This window comes from Epinephelus moara, chromosome 21, assembly GCF_006386435.1.
Source record: "Epinephelus moara isolate mb chromosome 21, YSFRI_EMoa_1.0, whole genome shotgun sequence".
In the NCBI taxonomy this organism is placed as follows: domain Eukaryota; kingdom Metazoa; phylum Chordata; class Actinopteri; order Perciformes; family Serranidae; genus Epinephelus; species Epinephelus moara.
In genome coordinates, this window is record NC_065526.1 from 18,723,387 (window position 1) to 18,747,752 (window position 24,366).

Sequence of the window (24,366 nt, forward strand, 5' to 3'; positions counted from 1 at the left end):
TGGTAAAAGGTCAAAGTCACTGCCACCGCATCTTATTCTCATGAACGCCATATCTGAAGAACAACTTGAGGGAATTTCATCACATTTGGTACACAAATCCACATGGATTTTGGTGGTCAAAGGTCAAGGTAAGGTCACTGTGACTTTGTCCGTTTCATTCTCGTGAAGGTGATATCTCAAGTATGCCTTGAGGGAATTTCCTCAAATTTGGCGTAAATGTCCACTTGAACTAAACAATGAACTAAGACTTTGGTTGTTGAAGGTCAAAGGCCAACGTCACTGTGACCTCGTCCATTACATTCTCGTGAAGGTCATGGTGTAAGTTATGAAGGAGAATGTAAAAAAAAAAAAAAGTGACAATTTTCCTTTGATGTAACAAAAGCTAAAAAAAAAAAAAAGTGACAATTTTCCTTTGATGTAACAAAAGCTATCAGTCAAATGTAGTGTAGAAAAGACCAATTTCCCATTGAGATGTAGTGGATTAGATGTATTAGGTAGCATGGAATGGAAATATTCAAGCAAAGTACAAGTACCCTGAATTTGTATTTAAGCGCTTGAGTAAGTTAAATTTCATCACTGGTGAATTCCCCTTTGGTCCTGCTGAGTTGTAGCGAGCATTAGGAGGTGAGTGTGGGAATCAGCCTGAGTGAAGGAGCTGCCATATGGCATTAATTGAAAGGGGAGGAGCTGGAGGAGGAGTGGCTTCCTCTGAAGGCTGTCAGACTCCCACTACTCTGGAAAGGAGCAAAGGATGGTTAGAAGTTAGAAGAAAGCGAGTAGTGACTGTCAGAGGACAGACAGCAGCTATAGTAGTTAGATTGTCAGAGTACTTAACGTTACTGAACAGCAGACTAACATTAGTATAGACCTGCATGACGACTCCTCTTCAGGACTCAAGTCGGTAGACACCTATAGGTAGAAATACAGCAAACGCACGGCGAAAGCTTGTAACGACAGTTTTTATTTCCTTTAATTTGAAGCACACAACACGTTTTAAATGCAACGCTGTTTGATATATGAGAAAAGTATGGCAGCCGAGACGAGGAACGGCGGGAGTTCACTCAACAACAATAACTGCAAAGACCACAGCAGGAGAAAGTTACTGGTCGGAGTGGACCTCTTCTGCCTCTTTTTAGGTAAGACTACCACTCTATATAAAATACATCTGTATATGACATTTGAACTATCATATAAATGTAAACCTAAGTGTAACGTTATATGTGTGTTACTACGATGATTTTTGGTTACGTTAATCTGCTGTGGCTTTTTTACTCTTAATATTGTTTAATTATAATATCTGTAAACTTTACAGGGATTAAACCGTGTTCAAAATTAAGTTTTTACTCACTATCTGCCATAGTTTTTTCCCCTAAGTAACGTTATCGATATAGTATGATATAATATTAAGGTCATAGTTAATTTGTGACATTTAATTTTGGTTAGCTAACGGTCCTATGTAGAACAGGTTAAGCTAGCTAAACGACCGTTAAGACTTAAATTTAACGTTGATTCAAATGTAACGTTAATTTAAACCATTAAGACACTGGTATAGCTAAGCTACATATGATATTTAACCCCTTCAGAGCCCTATTATGTTCCAAACACAAATAAATATTGTAATATTGTAATGGAGGTTTTAAACTCTAAATGCATTCATAAAATGGGATACTTAATTATGTTTTTTTGTCTGTCCATACCAATGGACAAAGTATCTTAAAAATCATCTAGTAAAAATATTTTAAAATATTTTAATTCTAAACCAGGGGTGTCAAACATGCGGCCTGTGGGCCACATCTGGCCACCAAAGGGCCCAATTCGGCCCATTACATGACCAGACTAAGAGGTGCAAGGTTTCTAGGGTTGCCCCCTAATAGACGACCAGAAAGGTCAGTAGTTGGCAAGATTTCATCGGTCGCTTAGTCAGAGGAAAAAAATAAATGTGAAACTCCATTAGGAGCTGCGCCCTGTCAAAATAAATCAAAACCTATATGACCGGACCATGTGGGTGTCAAAATAAATCAAAACCTATATGACCGGACCATGTGGGTATTTAATTTGAAAGGACAGACACAAACAAACCAATCACAGCCGACATATCTTCCCTTTCTTCTGTAAATATTCAGTCTGATAAATATGGAAAAGTTGGGCTACCCAGAGCTTTACATCTGTCCCACGGACGATAGGCCTACACACTTATAAACAGCACCTGGAAGAAGATCAGCTCTGCTCTCAGGATTCAGGTCAATAGGCTATACGATGCTTGTTAAGGTAGCAAATTCAGCGGCAACCCTCCGCCGTGCTCTTGACATCTGGCACAAGAATAGCACCCAGAAAAATGTGGCATGTGTACGGCCCCTAATTTCCAGGGCTGGTACCTGCGGTTATTCCACAGGCTAGTTAATAACATGTCGGGCAGGAAATCCAAAGTGTGGGATCATTTTGAGAAGGTGAAGGACGAACCCAAGGTGATATGTAAACTCCTCTTCATTGGTCGACTACAAACATGACGTATCATCTGAAACATGGAAGTAGCTACATGCCCATTAGCCACTTAGCACAATCATTACTGCTTTGCTGACAGCGTCATTAACAGGCGGCTCGCTCAGTGTGTGACGTGCACTTGTAGATAAAATATAGGCCTATATTAATGAAGGCTCATTAGTACGGTTTTGTATTTCTCTGTAATGTAGCACAGTGTTAACAATGTTACTGATACTATTCTTTCTCACACCTTCAACTCAAACCATTGTGTTGCCCCGCCCAAAATATATAGTTTAATTATTTAAATGATAACATAAATAAAAATTAAAATTGATCTTGTAGGCACAGCCAGCAGGAGAAAAAACTACTGCGCATATTCAGTGGGCCGCATACCGCCGATGTAACCCGGAAGCTAGAAAACTTTTTTTGCTGTATGCATCAGGCGAGCAACTCCCATGGAATGGATTGGCTCCATCTTGGGGACTGGTATCTAACTATTATCAGAACCTATGTCGGCCATACTTGTTAAAAAAGGGGACGTGGCTCTATGCAGTCCAATTTAGATAATGTGGAACACTGTGATTGGCCTCTAGACATTTCATTAAATAAGTCTGTACATTTGCACTCAGATGATAGTAATCATAGATCCACACATCCTGGAAAAATAATGTCCATTGGAACAGACATGGGATCTGAATGGGTTAAATAAACATGTCAGTTAAATTATTTAAATGTGATTGAACCTTTAAAAATACCAAAAAACTAAGCTAATCATGTTATTACACCAAACACTTGTGTCAGCCAAACTGTTTCAGCTAGCTAGCTCGACAAGCTGCATTACCTAAGCAGCAAGTGATGCCCCATTAGCAATATACACATTTAGCTGTAACAGCTATGAAGTTACACATTTTCCAAAAAATGCATTAGCTTAGCTAGTGGAAGTATGTTTTCCTCAGCCCCACCACCCCTAACCAAAATAGTGCTGGCAGAGGGGGAACTAATAAATTGCCCCAGGAGGGAGATATTTCTTTGGTCTGTCCAGCCACACCTGTACTGTACCTCTGCTTTGACTCCTCATTATATTTTCCAGAATGGCTCACATACCACACCAGCAGGAATTCCTTTGATCTCCACATCTGGCATAATATATATGTGTGTGTGTGTGTCTGTGTGTGTGGAGTAATTAAGGGAAGTGGTGAAAAGGTCAGACCTGAGTGTGTGCATGTTCATCAGCACAGGTTCTGTGATATTCAACAGCTGCAGACACAGGTTTAAGGGTGTTATTGTGTTACGCCGAAGTTTGAACCCAAAATTACTAGTGAAGGGTTTGCCCGTCCTTGGGTCTTAAAGGTCCAGTGTGTAAGATTTAGGGGGATTTAGTGGTGTCTAGCAGTAAGGATTGCAGATTGCAACCAGCTGAAACTTCTCCTGGTTAAGCCCAGTTCAGACGAAAGATTGACGACGAGACGAAACCATTTTAGAACGTTGTAGAGAAAAGTTGTAGCAGTGTGAACTGGCCGGTCTGAGCTCGACTCAAGCCGGCTGATTGTGTCACCTGCAACTCAGCTGGTCAAATCACCAGTGGTTGGTTTTACAATGTAAAGCATGTCACTGTTCACTGTTCAGGAGGTTTTTACTATTCTTTACTAAATTATCCACTGAGGTATCTTAAGCCTTTGACCATTCACACATTTCAGGAATTTATTTTCCTTGATCATTCCAATGTGTTTTCTGTTGAACATTGTTGTGAGATTGCAAAAAGCAGAGCAGTGTTTGACCGTAAGCCAAAATTGTTGCAACTGCTTGGGTAAAGCACCAGTCCAACCATTGTAAAAACAAAATCTACAGCATAAACAAGTCTTTTTCTGACTAGTTATATTTAGTTTCAGTCTACTTTTTGTCTCTGTGGAGGGTAAATCCCCGTGATTTGCTTTGTACACAAAGGAGCTTGTCAACAAACCAGCTGTTTTTTTTTTTTTCTGGCTGAAGATGTGGTTTAAAGAGAGCGACCACAAGGAGGAAATGGTGGGCCAGTGCTAGTAATCACCGCTTCTCCATTCTCTCACACTGATTGCAGTGTTACTACATCCAGGGATATCTCTCTCTCCTGTTCTGCCATGCACATGAACTATCTCCGGTCAGTGTGATCCCAGTAGACCCCCAGTGCCAGTAAAGATAACATTAGTCAGTACATTGGAGGAGAAATTCGCCCTGATTCAGTGGTGACTGGAACTAAGTCCTGACTAATGATGCTGAGGAAAGCAGGGTGCTGTTACTTAGTGTTTGCTTGAACCCTGGTGAGGTGATCAGGTTCAGTTTACACTGAGCCGTAGCAGGTGGCTTTCATGTTTTCCAGCTAATCGTCTTATAATGGTTCTGTGTGCTTTTGCCCTGGTTCAGCACAACAGTAGGTAAAAGGTGGTTAATCAGCTACAAATGCACCTATGTATTTCAGTTTTGTGAACACAGGCTCTTCTTTTTTGATGTCGAACCAAGTAAACAGGAAACTAGACAGTCAGAGTTAAATGGTCAGTTTGCCCACTTATTTGTAATGTTGGTATCTCATGCTCGTGGTATTTATGTGGGAGAAGTCTTAAAATATCTCAAAACTTCAGAAACCAAAAGTATGACCAGGACTCCCTGAAGAGTTTTGGTTTAGGTTTTGAATGAAGTTGAAGTGAAACTACTTCCAAGAGTTCAAGGTCTCATTGGTCAAAGTTCAAGGTCACTGTGACATCGTCTGTCTTGTCCCCGTGAACACGATATCTCAAAAACGCCACGAGGGAATTGCTTCAAATTTGCCACAAACATTCACTTTGAGTCAAGGATGAATTGATTAGAATCTGGTGGTCAATGGTCACTGTGATCTCACAAAACATGTTTTTGGCAATAACGCAAAAATTCATACGCTAATCATGACAAAAATTCACAGAAATGTCATTGGATATAATGATGCAGTGTTAACATTTTATATCCAAAAGGCCAAAGGTCATCTTCACTGCCACATCATAACATTCTGCAAAAACACTTTCCTGACCATTATTCAGTGTCATATGTCAGAAACAGAAGGGGAGACATTTGATCAGATACTGAATTGGTGACACTGATCTTGGGTGTCCACCTTGAAACGGCAACTTGTTGATTGAAGTGCAACTTCACTGGTTCATGGAGGCATATACTCACGAGACTGTAATTCTAGTTCCTTGATTATTTGATAATTTGTTTCTATAAAATGTCTGTGTTTCCCAAAGCCAGAGATGGCGATGATCCTTAAATGTCTTACTTTGTCCACAACCCAAAGATATTCAGTTTCCTGTCATAGAGTAAAGAAAACAGAAAATATTCACATTTAAGAAGCTTGAATCAGAGAATTATCAAATCAAATGGCAGTTAATGTAATTGTTGATAATAAATCGATTAATTGTTGCAGTGCTAATGTAGCTACATGTATTGTTAATGCCAGTTGTCAGAATTACTTTTGTATGTGTGTGTATTTAGGGGCTGTGAGGAATAGAGGAGGAACAGATATGTACACTCTCAACTGCCTGGTGTTTAAAACCTGCTCTTCTTGAAAAATGTGAATGATAAATGGAGCAAAAAAATGTGAGAAAAGCAGCAGTTACAGCCAGCAGCAATTCAGTGCAAATGCTCTTTGCTTTTCCCTTCCATAGTGGAACTATGAACTCAGTTTTTCTGCAGACAGACAGACGGACAGAGAGAGAGACAGGTTTGTGGGGGCTGCTACGAGTAAAAACAACTACATCTGTGTATACACCACAACTGCCTCAGACATGTATACATTTCTACACCAGACAGTGAGAGATCCCTGCGAATGGAAAATGTGCGTCTGTTTGTTTTAACAGTCACACTCGGTGTTTTGGCGAATGCCTCCAAAATATGGTGGGGGATTTAATTCAGCGTGAGGGTTATACATTGATTCTAGTTTCCACAAACTGCAGCTACATGGAGCTGCCAGTGCTGCCGCCGAACTAGGGGAAAGGCAAACGGGCAGGCGTAGGAAATTCTAACAAGTGTGCCTTAATGATAAGTTTTCTCCCACATTTTGATGCGAGACGGACGGCGCTCTGTCATGTGCTGAGAAAGTCATCATCATTCTTCATTTACAGTGTTTGCTTATTTTCAGTTCCCCAGGTGATTATTAAGGAAAGTGCTTTAGGGCAGAACCGAACAGAGGACACCTGATGTTGACATTAGCAACTGAAAACTTTGGGGAGAAAAAATGTCTCCGTCCGGCTCCAGTTTTGTTTGTTTCTGTTGTCTTTGGGTTGATGTTGAGCTAATGCTAAAGACATACCCACGCCTGCCGACTGGTGTTGTTGTTGGCAGGACGAGGACACCCTCCCCCTCCTCCCTCCTGCCTCCTCCTCCTCCTCCTCACCCCCTGGTTGTTAGAGGAGGGAAAGGACGAAGAGGGTAGGAGGGGAAAATCCTAACATGCTGCTCTCAGTGCTGATGCTGCACTGTTTAGACACACTGAGGGGAAGAAACCCCAGCCGAGTGTCTGGAAAACAGGACCTGACAGTGTCTTGTTGTGGTTGTCTTTTTTGTCTTCTTTCCAATCAGCTGTTTGAAGCACTTGACCCGGCGTGCAGGTTTCTTAAGAGCTGTGGTCACTTTATTTCATCAATCCATTTGCCACCTCTCTGTCTGTCTCCATCACTCTCTGCCCTCTGCCTATGGTCTTGTGGTTTGTATCAAGTCTAAGGAGTTTAGAGGCACTTGCAGGGGTCAGGACTCCGGGGTTAATGCTTTTTGCATCCAGCGCTTTCAGCCACGTATGCTGCTATTTTTTAAGACACATGTACAGGGCTCAACACTAACTTTTCAAGTGAGAGCTTGTCACTATCTTTTGGTGCCAATAAAAGTTGTCAGCTTTTTGTTGATGTAACTGAAATTGTGGTTGCCATTTTTAGTCAGCTTATATTTGAGTAATTAAGATACTACGCAGTTTAAGGATGAAAATATGACATAAAAGAACATGTGACAGCTTCACGACAGTTAACAGTAGGTCTTTAACAGGGGGCCATGACCCTTAGAGGGGTCCTCAGAGTTACTGTTATTTTCTTGAAAGTTTTTGTTTTATTAAAATGTCTGAAAATATACATTAACATGAATCCAACCTAATAAAGGCAAAGATAAATCAGCCTATTTATATAAAATACCCCAAACCATTAATCAGATGTACACAACACTAATGACAGGCTTTTACAGTACATGTTACAAAGTGGTTGCCACTGATGGCACCCAAAGGCAAAGAATTGGTTGACAGTTTCTCAGTGGCAACCTGGCAGCCGTTATCCTCGAGCCCTGCTGTACATATCAGCAGTTTGGGAAGCCAAGGTCCCTGTTTTGGAAGTCCTGTGTGAATGTGTTCATGGCCAGGCTAAGCAAACTGAAGGGATCAGACATTCAGGATGTAGGGTACTGTAAAGTACTGTATATTTTTACAGTTACAGACCTCTGGGACATACAGCACCACCCTGCTCTTTCTCTCACCACCAGACTTGCTCTGGAGCTGATTGTAGCTCCGTCCAGGTTGTTTGTTTAAAGAGCGAGAATGAAAAAGAGAAAGTTAATAATGTGAATCCTGCTGAATGTGAAGGGAAGGCCGACATTCTGGAGTTCCCATCAGGCAGCAGAGCTCCGTCTGTAACCTGAGCTCAATCCAGCTGGACCTTCAAAGGCCAAAGTCAGCTGTGTGTGTGTGGATGTAAGGGGGTTGAGGGGCTCAGCAGTCAGCGACTGAAGCCTGTGTTGACATTTGGTTTGAGAAATCATGCCCCCCCTCACCACAGTCATCCTGCCTTGAGCGGCACTCAGCGCTGACCTCTGCACCCCGGTGCGTCTTAGCTGTTCAGAGAGACTGAGGAGTGAGAGGGAGCGCTGATGTTTGTTTTCCTTTGTATCGGCAGATCGCAGAATTATTCAAAAAGAGTGACTTGAAAGCTCCGCCATCAGTTAAGTGGCGCTTTGAAGTGATTTGAAAGTGTGTTTTCCCAATTCTGTCAGAGATTTGAGGCCTCTCCTGGGTACCACGTCCACACTCCAATTTCAAAGTCCTCCACTGAAGCCTTTGGTAAATGGGGAAAAATAAGCTGTACTTTTTGGCTTGCATCTCAGTAACACCCACTCTGTTTGTTGTGCGGAGATAAATAAGATCTCTTTGCCACTTTAAGTGACGAAAGACACTAAATTGATCAGACGCAGACACCCCCTCAAGGGATCTTTAAGTGGGTCGTTTTAAGTGCACTTGAAAGCCTCGGCAGGAAAGGAGGGATGTCTCTGATACTGTTTGTGTGTGTTTTTTTTCCTTGTCAGATAGCAGCAATGGTTTCTCTCTTAAGAACATGACACATCCAATCCTTTTAGCGCTAACTCAGCCTGTTAGAGATCAGTTAATGCTATTCTAAGCATAAAAGGTTCACTTAAGTCTAAAACAATGATGTAGCTTTGATTCTGGCATCATATCCAACACATTTTATTTTGTTTATTTTGGCTCGCTTTCTCATGACCGCATCACTGTCAGTTCTGAAAACAGGATGAGATACATAACCTGAATACATGTCTGCTGGGAGTTTTTAAAATGTTTGTATGAATGTCTCCGATTCTGTCTGTGTGCCTTTGTCTGCCTTTCTATGTGTCTTCCTGTTGATACTGTCTATTGATGAAGCTGTCCACTGTGTGTCCAACCATACAGTGTTGCTCGTTGCTGTGTTTTTGCACAAATCTCCCTTCCCGCCTTACCAGAGAGGATTCTTCTGCAATGACAACAGCATCAGGCTGCCCTATAAAGACAGCACGGTGTCCACCACCGTGCTCACAGCCGTGGGCGTCTCTGTGCCCGTGGTCTCAGTAAGTCCTGCTGTGGTACTGCAAGAGAGCTAGAGAGCACATGTTGGGACACTCAGTTCATCCGATGGCTGGTTTGTGACACCTCAAAAGACGTGATTGGTTCGACAGGCTCTGACTCACACTCAGTGGTTTTACATGTTGTACCTCATTAGTTGCAAATCATGTATACCGTGCATTACTGCCAACCGTTTTCCAAAGCTACTGTGTATTATCGGTAGCTGTCAGATTGATTCCTGACCCTGAGGACGTGGCCTTCCAATTTTTTCACAACTGTAAAAAATGTATGAACTGTTTAAGTATTTTATTAGGTAAAACATACTAAAGATTTTGCTGCTTTAAGAAAATAGTCATTTGTAAGAATGCAATTGCTTTTCTCCGATAACTGAATAATCATTCCATAAACTAAAAGGGGCTCTATCTGAAATAGCTGCTATATGAATGCTCTGAATGTTATGGACAGAACCTTTAACTTATGTAAACTGCTTGTCTTAAGCGACTTATAGTCCAAAACTTTGAAATATTCAGTGTATTACCATGGAAGATGTAGAAAATGAGACAATATTCAAATTTTAGAAGCTGAAACCACTACATTTTTTGGCATTTTTGCATAAAAATATCTTCGAAACACAAAATCAGCTTCTTTTTTTATTAGATTATTAGATTAGATTTGATTGTGAACAAAAAAAACAACAACCTTTAAATGATTAAAGTTAGAAAACAAGGAAAACCAAGCAAACATATTCAGTAAACAGTACTTGTAAAATGGTTGCCAGTTTTTGCCAGATGTCTGCTGCTTATTCTCATTCTATAGTGAAATTAATAGAAACCAATAGGAGCCCGAAGAAAGAGTTTAAAAACATATGGTGTGCTTTGGAAAATGGCGAGCAGTAACACACAGGTATGGTCCTTTAAGACAGCCGCAGGTGTGCTCAAATGTCACCGCCAACACTGAATATTGAACAAAGCTGGATTCATTATTTCTTGATTGGTCACAGATAACAGCCTCAGAATGGATCGAGCCTGTCCCAGATGTTCCCTCGTTGCCTCTTGCTTGTACTCGCGACCTCTTGTAATTTGCGTATCATTAACCCAGCACCTCCATCTCTCTCCCTTTCCCTCACCCATCCCCGCCCCCCTTCTTCCTCTCTGTGCCGCTCACTGCTTCTTCACACTAGCCGGCCTGCCTTTCTTGGTCATTGAGACCAGCGCTGTTCAGCCTTACCGTAGAGGGTTTTACTGCGATGATGAGTCCATCAAGTACCCGGCCAAAAATGGAGACACCATTAGCGACGGTGTGCTTAGCGCTGCTGGCATTCTTATCACCATCCTCTCTGTAAGTCACCTCACTCTGATCACTAATGTCATCATCACTCTTTGTGTTTCAGCAGCACTCACCATTACTAGCAGCACCAACTGATGCCTCATCCTCAGCACATTGTAATATTTCTAAAAAGTTCACTATTGGTTCTGATGTGTTTATAATAATATTTTTAATAGCAAAATTATGATACAGAGGTTTAAAACTGTTATATTTGTTCCAACTACAGCACATTTTCTCCAAGCAAACCCTGCACATCCCCACTGCACACATATTCAGAGGAATAGACTCCTGCACACTCCATCACAGGGCTTTATCTGACTGTTGACTCATTGGGGCTGTAAACTGAGATTATCCTCCATGATAACGGAAGCAACACCTCCCCATACCTGTGCTATCAGCCCCTCTGATTGGCTTCAGCACATTCCAGATAAAAACCAGTCAACAACATTTGTTCAAGGCTTTTCTCCTCGGGGGCTTAAGATGACTCGGTTGATTAAGGCACTTTAGCGAGTGAAGTGTTGAGTTGTTTGCTGCAATCTCCTGGGAGAAAACAGTCAGGATGCATCTAAGATCTGCACAATAAACTGTCATCCCAACATCCTGTTATTGAATTTCATTTTTATCTATTTGCCACAGCTCAGGGGTTGAAAGTTAAATCTTTTCCATACATTTTTCTGCCACGGTTTTGAGACATGCTTTCCATTTTGAGTAATGCACCTATATACACAGCTTCATAATGGTTAGCATTTCGGTTAGATACAAAAGTGGGAAAAAATGAAAGGCAAAAAATGCTTTGTGTCGCAGTTACCTGTCTAGAATCTAAGTACATGATTGTGCACTGACCTTTGAGCTCTCTTAAAACACTTCTGAATTCACAGACATGCTATGGCTCAAAAACATCCAGTGTAGATACTGACATGCAGCTTCTGTCCTGCTGCTGATATGGACAGTGTAGACTAGGTGTAGTGTGTATGTATATTAACATAATAGCAGTAGCCATTTCTTCTAAATTAGTGCAGCAAAACATAACAGAACTCTCCACCCTGACATCCAAACCTTAATTAAACCATACCCTCACCTAATAAAACACATTACTGCAGCAGTCCTAAATTGTGAATTTGAAATTACAAATATTCCCTACATCTTATTGTTTCACTGCACATATAGCTCCATTTCCATCTGTCTTAAAGGACAGTTCACCCCAAAATCAGAAACCCATATTTCCTCTTCCTTTCCTCTTGCCTGTAGTGCTATGTATCAGTCTGGATTGTTTTGGTGTGAGTTGCAGAGTGTTGCTCTTGTTTGTTGTGCTCAAAGTGCCAAAAAAAAAATCTGAAAAAATCAACATCAATGTCTCTTTCCAGAAATCATGACCTGGTTACTCAAGATAACCCACAGACCTTGTTGTGAGCAGTTTCACGTAGGAACTATTTTCTTTCTACTGAACTACACCTTCCAACCTTGTGCTCGTGTAATCATTAATGGCGTCCTCCTTGGCTGAGCTGTAACGTTAGCTTGCTCAGTGGTGCAATGTGAGCTAGCAGTAGTAATCATAATAATAATAATATTTATTTATATAGGCTAGCAAAACAGAGTTACAAAGTGCTTTACAGAATCGAATAAAAGACAAAGCAAATAAAACAAGATAAAAGCAATAAAAACAGAATACACAGCAGTTAAAATCACCCAATGTCAATTTTAAACAAGTAGGTTTTCAGAAGTGATTTTAAAGATGAGAGTTCTCAGCCCTAATTTCCTCAGGCAGGTCAATCCAAAGTCGTGGAGCTCTGACTGCAAAGGCTCTACCACCTTAGTAAATTAATCTAGACCTCTGAATAACAAGAAAAGATGAATCCAAACATCTCAGGTTGTGAGAAGGAACATAGAGCAATAAACGATCTCGGTAGTTTGGTAGAAAGAAAATAGTTCCTACATGAAACTGCTCACAACAAGGTCTGTGGATTATCTTGAGTAACCAGGTCATGGTTTCTGGAAAGAGACATTGATGTTGAGTTTTTCATATGTATTTTTTAGCGCTTTGAGCACCACAAGCTGAGTGACATCTAGTTCCATTATATTGGAGAGAAGGCAGACATCTCTACAGCTGATATCTCCAACACTCAGCAACTCACACCAAAATCTAGACTGATAAACAGCACTACAGGTAAGAGGAGAAATATATATTTTTAATTTGGGGTGAACTGTCCCTTTAATTTAAACTGGAAATTGACCATTTGACTGTAACACCTCAGCAACCTCTTAGCAACCATTTATTAAACCGCTAGAGATCATCCTGAAAGCCATATCAACCATGTGGCAACCACCTGTAAACAGACTGGGAACCACTGCAGCAACTTTATGTAGCAACCCAGAAGCTAAACCTTAGCAACAACTAATAAGCAACAATGTGCCACCTGACAACATCTAGCAAAGTCTCAACAGCTGCTAACACGTTAGCTTCACATTGATAATGCTAATTGATAGCAATGGGGTAGCAAACACAGCAGCAGAAAAATTCTTTAGAAACTTCCTAGTTGCTCTGTGTTCTTACTCAGCACTGCCGTAGCATGTACAGTTGTCACCTGGCACACCAGCAGTGGGAAGGTGCCTTACCTCATGGCATGGCCCATCTCTCCCTGTAGCCAGTAGTGCCCTCTTCCTGGAGAGCAGACTACTATACGGGCTTGGGGCCACAAGGGGTTTTCATGGTGAGAAGGCGTCCTGGCCCTGTGTAATTATGGTTGACGCAATGGTTGTTCGGTTAAATGCTGTAATTGGCAGGGTGGAATTGTGGTGAGGGCCCAAAACAAGAAGACTTTGCCAGATATCTAATTTTCCCCTCGCAAAACGTGACTTTACAATCCATCTCCCCCCCTGGAGCGTTCTAGCCAGTCTTTGTGTTTTCTGAACCAGAAAACACCAACATTAGGACATTTAGCGCTTCGTTTCCCGCTAAACACAGCTGAGAATCACAAGAGGCCACAGCCTTCATAATTTATGCAGATCTTTTTTAGGAGAAATGAAAACACCACTTTGGAAATACAAGTCATTTGACATAAGCCACAAATCAGCATCTTGCCCCCACGATTATCTCTTGAGGTCTGTGTAACAGCTCCATATCCTCCAATGCCAATTCATTTATTCATTCACACAGTTAAATCTTTCTCACAAGGGGAACCAGATGTGTTTTCTCCCCCTTCCCTCTTTCCCATGGAAGTAGCTGGGCTTTATCGAGCTGGCTCTAAAGGCCTAGATGGTGGAAAACAACACACTCTATCAGCTTGTTAGATCTCCGTAAAGGCTATCCCTCTGCAGAGAGTGTTTCCCAGAATGAGATTTATTTCTGCGCCCCTTGAAAGAATGTCTGATAAAACCGAGATACTAACATGAAAACAGCCAGACATCCCTTGTGAAATCGGAGCCGTTTGAGAGAGGCAGCCGGAGCGATGAAAAACAAACGTGCCCCCGACATGCGCCTGGCGGAGTCTGGCCACCAGAATCAGACACGTCGCCTAGCTCAGCATTTCTGCTGATTAGAACCAGCGGTGCCTCCCCCGCTCCCTCCCTCCCTCCAACCCCACTCCTCATTCCTCCTCTCACCTTCCTCTTTCTCCTCCTCCCTCTGCCCTCCATCCCTTCACTTTCTCCCTGGAAACTCCCCCACACTCTCTTTCTTACTCCTCTTCCACACTTTCATTTGCGAGTTACTGGAAGACAACGGGATGAGGGGGTTGGGAAGGCAGTTTGGAGCTGGAACAGCTGTTGTGAGTTATGGCTGTCCACCTCCCCCCCAAGCGCGCCTCACACGTCAGTCGTCGGTTTTAGATGGTGGTTTATTTACACACTTACAGAAAACTATACATGCTGGACAGTTTGAGTTGCCTCCCACGTCGCCTCGCTGTTTTCTCTCAGAAGTAGAATGACACAGGTAAACACATTCAGCTGTAATGGAGCCCTTTTCAACCACTTCAGAAGGAATCACTGAATTCTGTTTTAGCCACCATAATAACATCTTGATCCTGAACAAAGTTATTTTAGTCACATACATTCAGTTCTTTATAGCCTGGTTCCAAATGTCCACCTTCACTGAGAAACACACTGATGTACATTTCAACAGAAGTCCTTGAAAGCTAAGTGCTGTTTATAATGTGAAATTTACAAGTTTACAGTGTCCTAATGTTAAAAATGGTGGTGACACAGAATGTCTATGAAAGACCTTAATAGTACAGGTTTATTCGGCTATTGTTATATTCAGATGATGGCCCTGTCTGCACATATACAGATATTTTTAGAAATGGATATTTTCCTTGTTTGTATCTGTCCACATGACCTTCGTTTTATAAAATATCTCTGTCCACACAATGCCAAAATGACACCAAACACTCGCCGGCGTTAGCTGACTCCCACGTTCTCCCCTCGTCGCAAAGGCTGTAAAGTGCAGTTTACCTTTTTCAAAACACTGACTGGAGATCTCATCACCGCTGTCTCCACTGCAGTATAAAGACAAAGGAGCTCACTCAAAGATACAAGTTTGGAGCCGTACACATGCCAGGTCATTAACCAGCTGGAAGACACGGGGTCGGGCGCGGGACGCTACTTTTGTGCCTTTTGTGTCACTCTCGCATTTGAGCGCACTTGCCGCGCGTCTACATTGAAAACAATGAATTTGAGGGTGCAAAAAATGCGGCATGTGTACAGCCCCTTATGCTCTTGACATGCGAAAGTTTTCCCTCAATGCCTTATTCACAGCAGTTCCACTCTTAACATTGTCCCACCATCTGCTGGTTTAACCAATCCTGATCCAATCGCCGTTTCTGTCGGACGTCAAAACCGCAAATGCTGAGGTAGCGCAAAAGAATTGGGTTCAGCAGACGCCGCCTTTCATGCATGGTGTTGTGCAGCAATACTAAGGTTAAATGTAAAGTCATTAGTCCAAGCAGTACTAACAAAATGTAAACAAACCTGTAGTCCACCGTTTTGTTGTCTGTTTTAGGCTCACACTCATTACATGACGCAATAGTGGGCATGTGTGAGTTAAAGGGATGACGTCATTGTTTCCCAAACGCTATGTTTTACACGTCCACAGGGATAAAAGTAAGTAAATTAAACTTTGCGTTGGTTCACGCAGGACACGGAAGTCATACGCCCCAGCTGTAGTCAGCAGACAGCCAGCTGATTGGATCATTGTGTCTAATCACTCACATACAAATCACAGTCCATTCTCATAACAAGGCGGTCCATTTAATATGGCTTCCTACTCACTCATCTCTGCTTCACCAATGCTGCCACACACCACTGCCGCTGCTGCTGGCAAAGCTTTACCTCCACCTTCCTGATTCAGAGTCCTAACATGGCATTAAGGTCAAAGTTTCTGCATTGCGCTCCCTGTTTTTGCAAAGCATACTGCTTGTCTAGTCCAGGGAGTACCTGAAGAGTGGAGCCCTCAGCGCCAAACACAACTGTATTTCCATTTGTTGCGATAAATGGTTAAATCTATGACAAGTGTTCCTGACTGAACCAGAGTTTTGAAAAATCTGCACTTTAGAAGGTGTTTTTAGTGACCTAAATCTTTGTTTGCATGTAGACAAGAGGCCAAAAGATAGAGGAAAATATCTGTCTACAAAAATATCTCTATCATGTAGACAGGGCCTAAGTTGAGTATAAAATCACGTGAAATATTAGTCACACTTGGCTGGCCAAACACACTCCCCTGTCCAAGTAACATAACTTAAAAGTGCTGTCCCGTTCCTCATAAAATATTTTGGCTCCTCTGCACTCACACATTTTCACAGAGCACTCAGGAGATGTGAATTAAGTGCTTAGGAATTCAGGTGTCAAAATCGTGATTTTCACTGATGTCACCATCACTTCTGTCCCTTCAGATCATCATCGGGGAGAGCTACAGGATCTACTTCCTGAACGAGGGATCCAAGTCTTTTGTCGGGAACCCGTACATATCTGCTCTATACAAGCAGGTGGGCGTGTTCGTCTTTGGCTGCGCCATCAGCCAGTCCTTCACTGACATCGCCAAAGTGTCAGTGGGTCGCATGCGTCCTCATTTCCTCGATGTGTGCAAACCTGACTTCTCCACTATCAACTGCTCCCTGGGTTACATCACTGACTACCAGTGTCAGGGGCCAGAGAGCAAAGTTCAGGAGGCCAGGTATTATGATCACTGGAGAGAGAAACACATAGAGTCGCATGTTTTGCAATAAAAATGTTTAACATCACATTATTTTAACTGTTTTTTTTTTTTTTAAAGTTTACATATGTATCTGTGCAGATTGCAAGCTGTGGTAAAATGCAAATTGTCCTCTTGTTCTCAGGAAGTCTTTCTTCTCTGGACATGCATCATTCTCCATGTACACCATGCTTTACCTGGTGGTGAGTCACTGAATTGTTTTTACACACATTCTGTTGTACTGTGTATAAATACACACCATGTTAAGAACAAATTCACTCCCCAGACAATAAAGATTTTCTATATCACCTCAAAGTTCTGTCTCGCTTACAGTTTTACCTGCAGTCTCGTTTCACTTGGCACGGAGCTCGCCTGCTGCGCCCTCTGACCCAGTTCACTCTCATCATGATGTCTTTCTACACCGGCCTGTCCCGTGTCTCTGATCACAAGCACCACCCAACTGATGTCCTGGCGGGTTTTGTGCAGGGAGCCCTGGTGGCCTACTGCATAGTGAGTGTTTCTATTATGTTGTAATATTATGATACTTTATATCAGATTACAAACCATTAACAATTTGAGTGGCCTTACTCTGTATAACTTTCCTAAAGAATGTATAGGCTTTTACCCTCTCAATCATCGCTTATGACCCACTGGAAGTGTGTGACAGTGAATTGTTGATTAAATGCAGAGTTATTCACCCTAATAACAGTATTCCCTTATGTGGGCAAAATAAGTGGCATGAATTATTATTTTCTGTGTTTGGGACGTTTATGGGCCTGTACCCCCACAGCACTCATGTAAGGTCAGGACTTTATAAAAAGGTAGTGACCAAGTGCCGGACCATAAGCTCCAGACATTAAAAATTAAGCTACAAGAATTGAGGACACAGCGCTGAAAAAAAGCATAAATATAGCAAAAGAGTAAATCTGGGGTTCTCTTTCAAATTCACTGTTGATGGCGACACTTTTTACAAATATTAACCAACAATTCCTGCTAGGGTTAGGTACCAAACTGTACTTTTAAGTGAAACTATCACTGCAGCGCTGATCTGCCGTAGATAGTTTTGGCTTCTGGTTTAGTTTCTTTTCTACGTTATTTTAGTACTAGAGTAGTATCAGTCCTCGACACACACAAGCAGACGGACAGAGACAGATGATTAGTTTTATGTGTGATTACAAAAGAGCGGCTAAACAAGTCAGTACTTTTTAATCAATGAGTTTATCAGCATCTTTAATTTAATTCTAAAATTTCAAAAAATAAGGTCAGAGATTTTTGGACCAATGTGTACAATGTATTTTGATTTCAGCTATTTGTATTGTATTGTATATATTTGGCTGTTGTTAGCATTACAATAAAAGAAGAAGATATGTTGTAGAGAGGGTGCATGAAAATAGAAACAGAAGGGGACCAAGTAAAGAACCATGAGAAACTCCATACTGTATCTGTAAAGGAAAGGAAGTGACATTACATTGGACAAGAGAAAACTGTCAAGGAAAAAAAAAACAATCCAAGGGGTAATTGTTTCCAAATATGGGCTGCAAGTAATAATTATTTTCATTGTTCAATAATCTGTTGATTTGGTCTATAAAATGTCAGAGAATGGTGAAAAAATGATGATCAGTGTTTCCCAAAGCCCAAGGTAAAGTCCTCCAAAGTCTTATTTTGTCCTAAGATAACCAAGCGATATTCAGTTTACGATCATAGAGGAGTAAAGAAACAAGAAAATATTCATATTTAAGAAGTTGTAATCAGAGAATTTTGACTTTTCTATTTAAAAGTTTACTCAAACCGATTAATGGATTATCAAATCAGTTGACGATTAATTCAGTAGTTGACATTTAATCAATTTATTACTGCACCCTTAAAATGTAGCTTGTTAGCTACTTGTCATTGTTCTTGGTAACAGCATTGATTATTTATTCTGAATAAGCCACTTGGTGAGTGAGATGGTCACATTTTTCTGTTCCCTCCACAGGTATTCTTTGTGTCTGATTTGTTCAAACCCAAAGGAAGACGTTCTAACCTGTCGCCGACCCCAGTGAAGAAAGATCTTGTTCCTCCAGCAGACATCAGAGAGCGGAGCAACCATCTCATCATGGCATAGAGAAGGCTGCATACTGACTGTACGTACTCCTGACCTGTGCCATTTAAATCACTACTACAGCCACTGGTCAATACTGGATAAAACAAACTCCCAACAAGCTGGATAATGCAGACAAATATGGAATCTCAGAGGATGAGAGGAGGCTACGGAAAACAGTCAACCGAGTTTTGCTTTCTCATCGGAAAGTTTCATCTTTTTCCTCGGTGCAACCAGACATTTTAATGTGGAAAAGAGAGAGGGCTATTTGTACCTCCTCTGTTATGAAGATTATCGGAGATTCTCCTCTGTCAAGGCCTTTCCATGAACACAAGTCTGAGACGAAACAAAACTGAGAAATGGCAGCTGTCAACAAAGCTCTGTGTGCCTTATGTGCCTTCTCCCCTCTGCTGCATCCAGTGGGAGCTACACTAATATTCCTGCCACTCCCTCACTGTGTGACTCATAACAAATCATGACAAAAAAACAAAGTCCTTGATTTCATGAAGGATGTTGTTTTGGTTTGGTTTTATTACAAATATGTGTGATTTATAGCACTATTTTAGCTAAACTCAGTACTGTTTGTCACCACTTGAATGACCTGAAGTGAAGCTTTTGGAAAGCTTTGTAAGACGTTGTAAGCTTTTTGTTATGATCATAATGTCATGTTCCTCAGAAGGCGCACATAAGTTACAGTAGGTGGAAAGTACGGCGAGAGCGTACGTGTTGGATGTGGGCCTCTTTCTGCTGGCTAGGACGAGCCCCCACTGAGCCATTTAATGAAATGACTGTCTGTTATATGTACCAGACGGGTGCTCACAAGTGTTAGGTCAGAGTGTGTGTGAGAGTGTGTGTCCCTTGCGTATGCTCATATGTAGTTAATTTCTGTGTCTGTGTGTGTGTGTTTGGGTGAGGCCTTTCTGAGAGCGAGTGCCAATGTGTCTTAATGTCATGTCTATATATTTCAGTGTTTATAGCCAACAAGTGTGCCTCTTTTCAGCCAGAGAACAGGCACCTGCTCCAACAGACACATGTAACATGAGACGGGAACACTGTGGGGAAAAAAAGCATTACGTGCTGTTCATGTACTTTACTGTTACTAATCATAGTCATGATTCACATCACTGAGAAATCCTGTGATATATCGTATGCTACACAGGCATATATATGTATCTATACACACCTAAAGGGGACCTATTATGCTCATTTTCTGATTCATACTTGTATTTTTGGCTTCTACTAGAACATGTTTACGCGCTTAAATGGTCAGAAAAACTTTATTTTACTCATACTGTCTGTGCTGGAACATCTGAAGTCACCCTCTGTCTGAATCGCACCATGTTAACACCTGTCAATTTCAGCCCCCCTCCCAAAAAAGCTCAGTCTGCTCTGTATCTGCGTCCCTGGCATCTCTGCCAAGCCCACAGGAACAGCGTTAGGCGTTAAACCAATCTTAAATAGTGGCCAAAAGTGAAATAACACCATCTGGGTTCATCACGTGATGCCATGAGGCCCAAAAAGGCTTTTTCCTGTAGACATATATTTGAAAGAGTCGTCTGTAAATCAGTGGAAAGTTTTTTGGGCATCACAACCCCTGCAAAAATGACTTGTTCCACTGTCAGGATGTGATCCATTTGGTCAAATAACATTTTGAAACTCTCGAATAACTACAAGATAAGATCATTTTACCTACATTCAAGTTTGCGGAGCGCTACACTACAAGTTAGCTGTTCAGCTGCCGCAAGTCTCGAGTGCGCTTGCTCTATGGGCCCCCCAGTGTGAAAGATCTGGATAATGTCACACAGCGGAAATAGAGGTTTTTTTTTAGTTTCATGTACCACTGAGCAGCTTTTATAGAACTGAACAGGGGCCAGCCTTCAGCGCTGTGTCCAGTTCTCTTTATACATCCATGGTATCTGCACTGTCATTGCTGCCAGGGGAATGACTGTAACGGGTAATAGTGACACTTTTTACCATGAAAAATCTGGTTGCGTCTAAACGCACCCAGACATGTTCCAGCAGAGATATCTGAAATGAGGAGAAATTATCAACATCCAAGATTCCATGTTTCTCTGATGTTAGCATGTAGCTACATGGGAGAAGTTTGCCTTCAGGGCTTGCTTTTATCTTAACCTAACCAGGAAAGTGCTTCCTGACAGTAATCCCTGAAGACAAATTTCTCCCAACAGTGCATGCAGCTACATGTAGCATTGTAGGCTACGTAATGTGCCTGGAGCAGATGACCATATAAAGAAATCTAGCACAAACTGACGTCAGCTTGTAGTTAAATTTCTGACAGGTTTTTGCTCACAGGGATTACTTTTCCATACATTTACCTCATTATTTGAAACTTTGGCCGTGTTTGATATAAACATTCAACATTGTGACATTACACATGTGACAGAAAATAAGTAAAAAGCATAATAGGTCTCCTTTAAAATAAAGACAGGGACGTCCTAGAGCAGTGATTACTTACAGAAAATTTTCAGTATCAAAACACAATTTAGCAATGTTTAAAAAGTCATTATTTTGGCACATTGTAACCGTTTAATATCTCATAGAGTCTTGTAAAGTAATACAATAGAGCTGCAATGAGGCTCTGCATTATAGAGGATGAAAATCATTATCTTGAATTTTAAGTAATAATGATGCTAATATGTTTGTATGACATTAATGTAATTAACTTTTTAGAAAGAAAAAAAAACACTTAAAACCACTGACTGGAAGCATCATACTAACTCAGTTTTAAGATGTTGAGACTAGGGATGGGACGATATATGATTTTATCATAATTCACGCAAAAAACAACAACAATAAGTTGGTTGTAGTGAATTTTCATTATTGGCATAATTGTGAATATTGTGTCCAGCTGCACCCAAAGAGACTGCTGGGCAGCCAAAAATAAAAAAGACTCCACAAAGGTATATTTCATATGAAAAGATATGATGCCATTTGAAATAATTGACCAGCTCTGCTTTTTAAGATTGTTTATTTTGATATTCGTGAAAAAGGATGTTCACAAAAACTGTGTGTCCTATCAACGATGCAATAAAAATATTAGGTAAGGTAATTCCATGATATTTTGGTGCCATTTTAAGAGTTTTAAGCATATTTTGGTGATCATCGTGATAATATTGTGAATTGCAATTATTTTGTCCAGGATCTGTTTGTCTATTAAATTTTAATATCGTCCCATGCCTAACTGAGACACACTTGGATCTGATACTCATAGGGAAACTAGTTTTTTCTTCCCACGTCTTGAAAATCTACTTATACAGCATCAGATAATTCTGCGTGCTGCCATACATTGTACAATACTGTATCATGTATATATACAGTATATCCTTTGAAAAAAAACACCCACTATGACTTGTGTGTCGAGACCTGTGTAAATGTAAAACGTGCTGCTTTAACGAGGCAAAGCTTGGCAGATGTCATCCTGTAAAGTTGACAACTTGTGAATATTAAGTTTTATGAGAAAAAAAAACAAAGCTCTCAATGCAGACAGCTTCAGTACATGTTTATTAAATAAAAAAAATGCCTTTCCATATTTTTGTAATGTCGTGAAATTTTGTACGAAGAAACTGTAAGACAAAGATAAAATGTCTTTAATAAAACACAAAAGATCAAAAGCTGTGATGTTTGTTTCACTCTGTGTGTCATACATGACTTTTGCACTATATTTCAGTAGCTGGCCAACTGTGCGTGCGATGGAGAGATCTGGGCGTGGGGCAATGGTAGACTTCCATGCTCGGCTTCCTGTGGGGAAATAGTGTACATTCCAGGCTTTAACCCCTCTCCCCAATGGCTCTCTGGAATAATATAGACTCCACACTGAAGGTATGCCAGAGTGGCAAAGTATGTTCACATGTGAGAATGCTTAGAGGCAATGTATAGTAATTTGCCTTTAGTGTCTTTTATTATCCTTATACAGCGCTTAGTCGCCACATAAAACCTGAATAAAACCGTGTATGTAGAGACCATCTACGGGTTTTACCATGTCAACTTACTGCATGTGTCAGCATATCATGAGCTGGTTAATTGGGCCAGTGTGCTCACATGGTATCTTAAGCTGATTGATTTCACTGTGGATCAGGCTCAGTGCCCAGGCGCAGATTAGAGCTGATTAGTTTAATAAGCTGCAAAATGTGTTTTTGTTTTTATGAGCAAGCCAGGGGTGGTACTATTGTGCTGCAGCTGTCTCCTGTTATGACTACTACTAAATGACTGTTCCAGTGTCTTAATTGGACACAAGGCTACACCCTACAGAGTGAGCGCTCTGTGGTAGAGTTTCACCACTTTGGTCCAAATTAAAATATCTCAACTAGTGGATGGATCGCCATTAAAGTCATTGATTGTCACCAGAGGACGAAACCTTCAGACCCCTGACTTTTCCTCTAAGACACTATGAGGTTGTGTTCACACCGGGCAAGAATAAAACAATTTGCACCAGTGAATTTTATGTAAAGTCAATGTAAAGACGCAATTAGACGCAAATTCTCACTGGGCAGCACGATGGACTCGACACAAATGACGCAAAATAGGCGAATTAAGGACGCATTCACACTGACGCTATTTGGTCCGTTTTAAACAAACCCTGGTCCCCTTCCACCGATAGTTCAGTTCGTTTGGAGTGGTGTGAATTCTCATTGGAACTCTGATGCGGACCAAACGAGCGAACCCTGGTCAACTTGAAAACTGGGGGTCTCAGTTCACTTGCAAGTGAACCCTGGTGTGGTTTGCTTACAGTGGGAAACGCAAACCGACTATCCAGTGAACCAAAGAGAGGGAGTGAACAAAGAGAGGAAGTGACATAGAGCGTAGGGGAGACTGGGGTAAGATGAGCCACTTTTCATATTCAGGATCACTACATCAAGGCTATTATAGTTTTGTTGCTAACTAATATATGTGCATATATTTCAGGATGTTGTGCATCCCTACAAACAAACAGAATGAGTGTAAACATAACTGTTTTGATAATATAGCATGTCCAAAAAAAGTGGTCTCGTGGCACAACTTACCCCGTGTCTGGGGTAAGTTGAGCATAGGAGTGGGGTAAGTTGAGCCATCTCCCTCCTTCCCTCCCCCCGCCCTCCCTCCTACCCCCCTTCCCCCCACCTCACCTTCTCTCCTCCCCCTCTCTCCCTCCCTCCCTGGGTTAAGATATTCCAGTTATACATGTCTGTACTGAATTAAATAAGACGCTTCTTCAAATCCATGTGTATTTTTATTTATAATACACAATTCAACAGGTACAAATCTTTTTTTAAATTATTATTGCATATAACAACTTCAAAACATTTTAACATAGGCCTGAGAATGCCTTAAAGTGCGCTTAGCAAGAGAACCTTAACAGCTGTGTTTTTGGAAAGAAAACACTGAACTAAATCCGTAGACGTGAATCCTAGTTTGGTGTCCTTGCTAACAGGA

General features: G+C 41.2%; 1 protein-coding gene across 2 annotated transcripts; it reads left to right on the plus strand.

Annotated features, from left to right (window-relative positions):
• Window positions 1-737: 737 nt before the first annotated feature.
• On the plus strand, window positions 738-22,562 carry LOC126382633 (phospholipid phosphatase 3-like). 2 transcript variants are annotated; one of them, XM_050032617.1, is made up of 6 exons: window positions 738-1,136; window positions 9,200-9,354; window positions 16,558-16,838; window positions 17,002-17,059; window positions 17,190-17,366; window positions 18,832-22,562. In XM_050032617.1, exons 1-6 carry the CDS (start codon window positions 998-1,000, stop codon window positions 18,958-18,960), a joined length of 939 nt encoding a protein of 312 aa, XP_049888574.1. In that variant the 5' UTR covers window positions 738-997; the 3' UTR covers window positions 18,961-22,562. The 2 variants fall into 2 exon arrangements, with proteins under 2 accessions (XP_049888574.1, XP_049888573.1); XM_050032616.1 differs by lacking the exon at window positions 9,200-9,354 and adding an exon at window positions 10,530-10,687.
• Window positions 22,563-24,366: the final 1,804 nt, after the last annotated feature.